The sequence below is a fragment of the Pelophylax lessonae genome, assembly GCF_965119305.1.
Source record: "Pelophylax lessonae genome assembly, chromosome: 2".
NCBI lineage: Eukaryota > Metazoa > Chordata > Amphibia > Anura > Ranidae > Pelophylax > Pelophylax lessonae.
In genome coordinates this window covers 287,866,028-287,876,847 of record NC_138769.1, presented here as the reverse complement: position 1 = coordinate 287,876,847, position 10,820 = coordinate 287,866,028, and the positions used below count along the sequence as shown (strand labels likewise).

Genomic DNA, 10,820 nt, shown 5'->3' with positions numbered 1-10,820 from the left:
AGTATGTCAGCAATGTCTGCCAATATTCTATCCTGAATAATAAAATAGCTGTACTACTCCATATTATAAATCATTATTATTATTAATATATGGGCGTGTCCAAAGGGTGGTGATAAATCACGCATGCTCAGGCTGGTATGGAGTGGTAAATGGGGTCCCCCAAGGCTCAGTCCTGGGACCAATTTTGTTCAATTTATTCATTAATAACATGAGGATGGAATCAGTAGCTCAATCTCAGTTTTCGCGGATGACTCAAAAATAGGCAGGGCAATAACTTCTCATCAGTACATAGAAATCTTACAGAATGACCTGAACAAAATAACAGAGTGGGCAACTACATGGCAAATGAGGTTTAATGTAGAGAAGTGTAAGGTATTGCACTTGGGGGCTAAAAACATAAATGCAAATTATGCTCTAGGGGGGGGGGACCTCTGGGGAATCCAAGATGGAGAAAGATCTGGGAGTCTTAGTAGAAGATAGATTAAGCAATAGCATGCAATGTCACGCTGCAGCTGTCAAAGCCAGCAGAATATTAGTATGCATAAGGAAAGGGATATTTTCCAGAGAAAAATCTATAATCTTGCCACTTTATAAAACCGTGGTCTGCCAACATCTGGATTATTCTGTTCAGTTCTGGTCGCCAATCCTCAAAAGGGATGTGCTGGAACTGGAGAGAGTCCAAAGAAGGGCAACTAAACTGATTAGGAGACCTTCATTACAAGGAGCTATTTCAAGCACCTAATGTATTCTCCCTGGAGAAGAGACACCTGAGAGGGGACACGATAGCGATTTAAAAAAAACCTCAATGGTGATCCCAGCATAGAAAAAAAATTATTTTGTCTCAAGGAGTGCAAGAGGACACGTGGCCACACAATGAGATTAGAGGAGAGGCGGTTTAATGTGGAACTCTCTTCCACAATTGGTTGTAGCTGCGGGGAGTATGGCTACTTTTAAAAGACTCTTGGACATGAGATCACAACATTCAGGATTATGGGAAATGATTACATCACTGACACACACACCTGCACAGGTTGAACTGGATGGACTGTTGTCTTTATTCAACCTCAACTACTATGTATGTGGCTATGTATGTAACTATGTATCAAGTGCAAATGTTAAATATGCTTCTTTACAAACAATTCTTCCAAAAAGTGCTTTCCCTCTTCCAAAGTGCAAATTGTACTGTAAATAAAGAGCAATACAAAATTTGTGAAAGTGTCTTGTGCTCTGTGTAGAGGATTATAGTCCTGTTTCTCTCACCACCCATGCTCCCACCTGAAACCGAACTAACCAATAATTACTGACCCCCTAAGCATATACCTAGGTACGTCAAATAGCGCTTAATGCCTCTGGTCAGCCTCATACAGAAAACCACTTTCCATGAGATCTCTATGCTCCTCATCACCATCATGCATAGGAAAGGAATCAGAGAAAGCTTGTAGTGCAACACTGTTTATTAAAAACATCCCCATAAAAAAAATATATAGTACACTCACAATGTACGATGCCTCCCCTAAAAACTTAAATAATGATCTGCTGACAACTAGTCTGGGATTGCCTCTGCTTGGATCAACAATGGAATGTGAAAGTGATGTGGTACTGGAAGTCTCCAACCCTACATGTTTTGTCAACAGGACGTCATCAGGAGAAGTTTTATGTTTGCTATTTGGAAATATTCTACAGCATTACAAATATTGAGTATAATACACAGCTCCCTGGGAATGTTAAGGATCACATCGGAGACTCTCTTATTAAGCAAGCTGACTACTACTTACCTAGAGTCATTTGTCACACAAATTAATTTTACCCAAATATAAATTCTTTATAGACAAATAGGAGAAGGCACCATTGAAGTCTAGACAGATTAACCCTGCAGGTGCAGCAAATGCAGTAAAAGAATGTAAACGATGTGGATGCAGACACATTGTAAGTAACATCTAATGATGGTGAGGAAAAGGATGGGGCAAAAAGGATAAATGTGTTTTTTTGGAAAGAGTTACACATTTTATCCAGGAATCCAAATCTATCTGAATTTTTGATGCAGTTAGGTATTTTGAGAAATTACCTACAGGCTACTGATTTTGAAATGTTTCTCGCTATTATTTGGCTAATAATCCACACTTACACGCTAGAGATTTTCTTTTTCTTTTTTTTTTTTTTTTTGCTGGAATGCAAACAATTAATTATAAATTTATTCATTGCAGTAGGTGCACATAATATGAAATAATGATTTACATGCATTTCCCAGCATTCACAAACCATTTGTAGCCAGTTAAGACTTCAAGAATTTATTTGGGTTGGTAGATATTTTTTAGAGGCTCCAAAGGAGTTTAGACTTCTGTGATACATTAGGTTGCATGAATTATTTTTGGGTCTCATCTAGCTTCTCAACCACAAGTCTTTAGTCAGTGTTATGTAATGTGATAGCGTGAGCCAAAGGATTTATAAAAATTCACATGGTCACAACTATCTAGTCAGTATAAAACTCCCTTTGTATATTTATTAGAGTATATTAGAATATGTAAATGTTCCTCCTAAGAAAAAATATTATACAGTAAAACCTTGGATTGCGAGCATAATTCGTTCTGGAAACATGCTTGTAATCCAAAGCACTCTTATATCAAAGCGAATTTCCCCATAAGAAATAATGGAAACTCAGATGATTTGTTCCACAAGTCCTTCAGTTTATAGTCTATATACAAAGATTATAGCAATGTGATAGGTTGTGTAACCATAAAATGTCCATCCACAATATGCAGCCTTCCCAAGGGGATTAGAAGCAAAATCTAGCAGAGCTACAGAAAATAAGAGAGATGAGAGGGGCCTCTAAGTGTAGCAATATGGTTACATTTAATAATGAAAGTTCAACATTTAGCAACTCACATGGTTGATGATTAAAATAGGCACACCTAAGTATGCAGGCATCCGGGGTCCACATAGACCATCTTCTGAACCACTGGCTGCAATCGTGACCGGGAAGAATAGCCTGCAGTAGAGTGATCTGAAAGTGAGGCTTTGAATCACTTGTGGAGTGCAGCAGGGAAGGGATGATGAAGATTGCTGTGCAGAGGATGGTCTATGTGGACAGCTTTACCCCAGATGCCTGCATACTTAGATGTGCCTATTTTAATCATCAACCATGTGAGTTGCTAAATATTGAACCTTCATTAAATGTAACCATATTGCTACACTTTAGAGGCTCCTCTCTTCTTTTTTATACATGACGCTACTTGTATATCAAGACATCGCTTGTATATCAAGTCAAAATTTATTTTAAAAAGTTGCTTGTCTTGCAAAGCGCTCTCAAACCAAGTTACTCTCAAACCAAGGTTTTACTGTATAAGTAAAATCAACAATACCCAGACAATGCTTTTGTTGTGGCATAATGGCATTCTTACCTCATGTTGTGCATTACGCCAGTAGACATTTTCACATTTAGTCCTGATTCACACATGTGCGATGCGGGAATGCTGTGAATCCACTGCGGCTTCCTGCATCGCACTCAACTTGCAGGCAGTTCACACTGCCATATGCGAATCACTGGGGGTGTCAATACAAAGTTAACGACACCCCCAGATCAGTTCGATATGCAAACTGTCAGTTCGTACATGAATCGGATCATATAGGTGTGAACACCATGTGATCCGATTCTGAGGCGGACCACAAAAAGGGTCCTGTGCGACTTTGGCCCGAATGCTATGCAAATTCAGCCATACAATCTGTATGGCTGAATTTGCATGACACAGACATGGCATGTGATTTGCAGAGCAGTGCACTGCGAATCACATGCAATGTCTGACATCGCATATGTGTGAACCCCTCCTTAAAGACACAGGGATGCACATTACGCCCAGCAAGAGCACAATGGCCATGAAGGCTACTACTACTAGGATCTGGAAACTTAGAATTAGGACCACAGTATATACAGAGGTCTCTTGGCATTGGCACTGCGGCTTACGCATATACTGTATTTGCAAATGTGTGGCAACAAAACCCACTGTTTTTAACAAACTGTTAGACATGAGCAATTTGGTTGTTTTGCAACCTGGCTGGTAAGTATGCTGGGAAATCTTTTATTTGTTTTTGATGTGCATTGCCCTTCCGTGTGCACCTTGCTGCAAAGGCCAGTTATAGGTTGGGGTGGTTGCCACTATTTTGTAGTTGGATGAATTGGGTGCTGGGCATCACATGCGTTCCTGTGCCTTTAAGGAGGGGTGGGCTCCCTCCAGGCATACCTGCCCTTAATCTATCCATTCCTATATTTGCTTCTACTATGGAGGTTTTGGAAATTTAGAGTTAGCACTGCAGTATAGACAGAGGTCCCTTGGCGTGGGCCCTGCTGCTTACGCATATATTTGCAAACGTTTGCAAACAAAACCTTCTGTTTTTAACATAAACTGTTAGATTGGGCCAATTTGGTTGTTTTGCAGGCTGGCTGATAAGTGTGCTGGGAAACATTTTGTTTGCAATGACAAGTGTTGCTGTGGATGAGGAGGCAGAATAGGGGACTTTGGCAGCTGTGGTGGACTGTAGGATAACCGCCTGAGTGAGAGAAGACAATAAAGACTTGGTTAGCCACTCCACCACCTCCTCCGCCTGTTCTGGCTGTATAACACATCCAGCATAAGAAAAAAAGGGGAAATGTGCCCTGCTTGTAGATAATGCATCCTGTCTACAGTCACTGCTGTGGCTTGTGGAAACAGTGGATTTTTGCTCCCTCATTAGCTGCATGGGAACTTTTGCTTCTTCTACCTTATTCTCTAAATTTGTTTGCACCTATTGGAAGAGCTGTATTGGGGGGAATGGTGATTGGGTGCAATATAAACTGCTGTGTTTTGGTGGACTAAAGACATTTGTGGTGATCTGTTGCTAACAAAAGGGTAGCTGTTGTGGTGACACCAACAAATTCACCAAAATAAAACGATAAATGACCCTAACAAAATAAAACCCAAATGAAATGAAATACAAATGAAATACCAGTGAAATACAGCTAAAACATAAAAAAGCCCCACCTCAATATCTTAAATGTGGTATACATATACAAAAATGATTCCCAAGTGCCAATAGAGGTGTAGAGCGAGAGACAACACTAAAAATTCAAAATAGAAGGGAAAACCCCAATATAAGTCATTTGAAATGTAACATAACATAAGAAATACCCACAATAGACTTATCAAAATCCTCCACAGCCGAAATATTCTTACCAGAATACAACTGAGTCACCTCTCAAACTCCCCTGCTGACACTTGCCTCACTGTTGATGGCAGAGGTGTGCATCCAATATGAACCATCTACAAATACTCCCTGGGCCCCAAGTAGTTCATACCCACAAAGAAGCAAGTGTAATGATTCTCCTGTTTGGCAGGACTGCTCCCCATGCCAAACATGCATGCGCCAGCACGGCTGAAGGTGAGTCTTGCATTCCAGGGTCGACTCAATGAGACCTACCAGTGGCCGTAACCGACCCACTCACACCACGCAAAGATGCAGCACAACCAGCCAGAAGAAAACAAGTATGAAACCCCACTCCATCCCTCCCAACCAAGTAAAGAGACACCAGGAATTAGAGCCACCGTTAAGAGGAAAAAAGAAAGAGGACAGATGAAGACAGAGGGCCAATAGCTTAGTCCAATGACAGGGAAACACAGGCATTGAACAAAAAAACTAAAAAGAACCTTATAGCCTCATGCAGCCTCAAAAAGGGGACAACAAACAAAACACAGACCACAACAATACAAACAAAACAAAAACTATTGATAATCTCACCGTCTTGAAGGATATGCCAATGCCTTTGCATCCATTAATAAGATTATATTTGACTGATTACTAAATGAGGTAATAAAACAAATTTTGAGGGGATCTTGTGTGATCGCCTACTGATATAACAAGAGGGCTTTTCTTAGCCCATTCAAAGGATTTCTACTATAACCTTGCTAATATATCGATGTTGTAAATGTTTGGCCTTCCTTTCAAATGTTTCAATATCAGAGCAATTTTGTCAGCTCCAATATTATTCCAGCAGTATACCTCTGATGAGATGTTTAGGATGTGCGCTTGTAAAATGCAAAAACAAATTGCTCGCCATTGGTTTATAGTGTACTTTAATCCGATCATTAATCTTGTGACAAATGGGGGTATCAGATCCCTGTCCTTCTCACTAACTCGTGACAAAGGACCAGCCAATCTCACACCACGATGTCACTTACGTAACAATGCCACTCTCAGCTTCACCCTGCACAAAGATTTTCCAGCTCGCGGGACCACAATCTATGTGCCAGCAGGGTAGAGTGATTGTCACTGGGCAAAATAAACAATTAACCCTTTGGGGAAACTAGTAATTTTATCAATTAGGATTTTAGAATAGTCGTCTGTAACACACACTGTCACCACAGGCCGGTATGTTCATAGGATTTATCCTATACAGTAGCACTCTTCAAGAGACAGGTTTTTTGTTAGCTTGCATTAAGAGCTTAGGGACAAGATTAACACTTTTCAAAATAGTTTTAATAATTAAAAGGTCAAAGTTGGTGCCAATAAAATATTTACAGAAAAAAGGTGTTTCAATAGAGAAATAAGGTAGAATTGAGGAGGAAGAATACTTGCAATCAATGTACTGGGTGTTATCAGAGTCCAGTCGATGAGCCAGGTGTTATCAGTTCTCAGGCCTGACAAATGTTCCTGATTTGATGGTAAAAAGAGAACTCTCTCAACTTGTTAGGCATCTTCCATTTTCTCTGCGATCAAAGAGGTGTTGACAGATGCCCCTGACCAAGAAAATGGAGTGTCCATGGGCTGTTCTAGGTTTATGACAATATCAGATCCCTCTACAGACAGTTTTATACAAAGGAAAGAGATACACTGCTCAAGGTAATGGGAAGCTTGATGACCAACAGCGGTGCTCGCCCCGGATCGCCCCCGTGGACAGTAGGGCTGCTGAATATAATCGAAAGATCGATGCATCGCGATTCGACCCGCATCGATGCGGGTTGCCGGCATAATCGATTAGGAAATGACGTCATCAGCCACGGCCACGCCCTATCTCGCAAGGGAGAAAAAGTCGCAAGATCGGCAGCTGATTGGTGGGTTAGTGGCGGGAGCTTAATAAAAAGGCTCCGCCCCTCCCCTTCCGTCTCTTTGACCCGGGCCGAGGCGCAGCAAGACATCCCCTGCGTGTATCGGCGTCCCACCTGCGGCCAAGAAGCCAGCCAGCCAGCCAAGCCACAAGCCAGAAGCCAGTCCACACTCCACAGCACAGGAGCGAGGAGCCTCAAGTGCGTCCCCATCGCAGCCAGCCAGCGCCGCCAGCCTCACCGTAGCCGACCGTCCCAGGCCCAGCCGCCATGCCACCACTGCCAGTGACGCCAGCCGCCCGCCACAGAGCAGCACAGCACCTGTCCTCCTCTGCAATGCAGTGCACAACAACCCACACAGTCACACAGAAGCAGGTATGTAGTCCGAACAAATAATTGTATAATCATGACATTCATGGGGGTCTCGTCTGTATCTCTGGGGGATGTCTGTGATGGGGGGGGCTGGGACAGGGGATGGTCGGTCGGGGCCCGGGGGTACTGTTCTGCTGTGGCAGTCTGGCAGCCAGGGGGGGCTCTCTGAGTGTCAGTGGGGGCCTGGGGGTCAGTGTCAGCTGTGGGGGTCTGGGCAAGGGGGAGACTCACTCAGTGTTTGTCAGTGCTGTGGGGGATTGGGGAAGGTGTGGGACAGTGGGACATCCAGGTCTCTGTCAGTGTGTCCGGCTGTCAGCTCAGCTGTGGGGGGAGGGGGGTCTCTGTCGGTGTCACTGTCACTGTCACAGGCAGCTGTGGGGTAAGGGGGGGGCCCCGGGGGTTTTGGCTCAGTGCATGCATAAGAGGGAGTCTGACAGACAGACAGACAGTCATATTTTATGAAAGATGTTGCTTGGTTGACTTGTTGCGGCTTAGTTTACAAGTGGTATTTTTTTTATTTTTTTTTAAACACTGACAGAGTTTGGCAACTTACGTCATCCGTCTCCGTCACATATGTGGTAGTATGGTAATGGCAGAAGGAGAAAAAGATCGAGAGATAAAAAATGCACCTAGCGTTTTAAGAGCAAACATCTGGGCACATTTCGGATTTTACGAACACACAGGGAAGCGTGAGTTGCACAAGACACACGCCGTATGTAAAGCCTGTCACACAAAAATGAAATACCTAGGGAATACTACGAACTTGAGAAACCATGTTAGCCGTTTTTACTCTGAGTTAGTAACACCTGTCGCCACCAGCAGTGCCACCACTGCCAAGGAAAGACTGCTAGACCCAGATCAGCCAAGAATTGATGCCATACTGTCAACTTATCCGCCCAACTCAGAAAAAGGGAAGAAACTAACCAAAGCTGTGGAAGCTTTCATCGCCAAGGACCTACGGCCTTACTCAGTTGTGGACAACGCCGGGTTTCGCTACCTTGTGAAGACGCTAGAGCCACGTTATAAGATCCCATCACGCAGTCACTTTACAGAAAACGTTATACCTGCACTCTACCACGACACCAAAGCTCAGGTACTTGCGTCAATAAACCAAGCCAGTCGAGTCGCAATAACGTGTGATTCATGGACTTCAGTCACAACGGAGTCCTATGTTACAATAACAGCACATTACGTTACTAAGGACTGGCAGGTCTTGTCACATGTGTTGCAAACAAGAGCCATTTATGAGTCTCACACAAGTGCTCATCTGGCAGAGCTACTGTCTCATGTCGTGGAAGAATGGCAGCTGTCTGATAAATCTGTAGTGCTTGTGACCGACAACGCGGCGAACATGATAGTTGCAGCTCAAGCTGGTAAATTTCCTCATGTTAAATGTTTTGCCTATACACTCAATCTTGCATGTCAGTGGGCACTGAAAGGGGCCACGCTCTCCAGTCTTCTCGCCAGAGTGCGACGAATATCCACATTCTTCCATCGCAGCACTAGAGCAAGCCACTGTCTAAAAGAGAAACAGAAATGTCTGGGCCTGAAGAATCATAAGCTAATAACTGATGTGCCAACAAGATGGAACAGCGCATATGACATGGTCGAGAGGTTCTTAGAACAACAACCTGCAGTTTGTGCCACCTTGCTGTCTCCAGAAGCCAGAAAAGGAGAGTCTGATCTCTGCACTCTCAATGAAACAGATGTGTCAAATGCAGAGGACGCTGTGAGTGCATTAAAGCCAATGAAGGATGCAACCTTGCTGATGTCAGAAGAGCGCAACCCAACAGTGTCACTCATTGCCCCTCTAAATGCACAACTGCTCCAGAGCATGACAGACACCATGGGAGACACAGCCATGACCCATGAGATCGAGAATGCAATCAAAACAGATCTCCTGAAGAGGTACAGCAGTGAGGCAGAGAAGAAGATCCTTCATACAGCCTCTGCACTGGATCCTCGCTTTAAAGGACTGCCTTTTATTCTCACAGAGGAGGAGAGATCGGAGATATACAAAGGAGTGACTGAGGAGGCTGCATCTTTGGAGGTAATTAGAATTTCATCATGTTTCCTCCCAGACAGCTGGAAGCTCAGCTACATTGTGTTGTGTAATAACATGCCCTGATTCACTGATGCGGTGTGGGAAGTGGAACTGTATGGTATGGATTACCGTGCAGTTTCCCACACCTCATCAATGAATCACACTCTTAGTCAGTTCAGCTCTTCTTATACTATTATCTTTTGTTCAAACACACAGATTACATCTAATAGAAGGACAAATGTGGATGAAGTGCCTAGGGAAAAAGCAACTGTGGAAGAAGAAACACCCATTGAGGACATCCATTCTCCTCCCAAAAAAAAGGCCACAACATCGCTGCTCATGACTTTGCTGGGCCAGTCTTACACTGATGGTGCAATAGAACCTAAGACCCCCTATGCCAAGGCAGAAGACGAAATGGAAAAATATTGTAAAGCCCCACCTCTGCCTCTCACTGAGGACCCTTTGAAATGGTGGCGTGAGCATGAGGTCATATTCCCCCTCCTCTCTCAGCTGTCAAAGCAATACTTGTGTATCCCAGGTACAAGTGTATCTGCAGAGCGGGTTTTCTCTACTGCAGGAGATGTTATAACAGCGAAAAGAAGCAGTCTGAAACCTGAGCATGTGGATCATCTAGTGTTCTTACAGAAAAACCTACATGTTCCCAAATGCTAAGCACTGAAATAATTACTAATTTGTGTTTTTAATGAATTAGTAATTACTAATTCAATCTGCCGCCAGTCACCAGTCAGTCACACCACCAGTCTTGTTTTATAGCTTTATAGCACTGATGGTTTGTTTTTGAAGATTGTCCTGTCCAATGTGTCCATTTCCAATCCATAATCCGTTCCGTTGCTTCACACTAAAAGTGTCTAGGCAAGTAGGCAGGGGTTCATTTAACCCTCAACCAAATAAATAATATTAAAGTGTATTTTCTTCTAGACAACTGACTGACACCAAGCCAGCCACGGTGCAGCATTATAGGAAGGAAAATCATTGAGAGAAATAACTTGTACATTTGAAGCTTAACCTCGAGTAAATCTTATCTTATTGGATCACAAATAAATACACCAATTGTGGATTCTTGTGTAATATACTATATTTGTGAGTTTGTGAATGTGACCCCCATAGAATTTCCTCAAGGTTAAGCTTCAGTTTACAATTTATTCTCTCAAGGATTTTCCTTCCTCTAATGGTGGCTTGTTGGCTAGCTTGGCTTCAGTTACAGATGTAATCGACATGGTAGAGTGCTGCTCAGTGCAGTGCAGGTAAAGTTTTCTTTCTGTAACGTGACTGACTGACTGACTGACTGTCGTGACAATTCAAGAGCTTATAAC

General features: G+C 43.1%; 1 protein-coding gene across 1 annotated transcript; it reads left to right on the top strand.

Moving 5' to 3' along the window:
- Positions 1-9,045: 9,045 nt before the first annotated feature.
- LOC309548062 (E3 SUMO-protein ligase ZBED1-like) lies at positions 9,046-10,158 on the top strand (the record flags this gene model as incomplete). Its single annotated transcript, XM_082248031.1, has 2 exons — positions 9,046-9,492; positions 9,703-10,158. The coding sequence occupies 2 exons, from the start codon at positions 9,046-9,048 to the stop codon at positions 10,156-10,158; spliced, it is 903 nt and encodes a 300-aa protein (XP_082104157.1).
- Between the last annotated feature and the right edge of the window lie 662 nt (positions 10,159-10,820).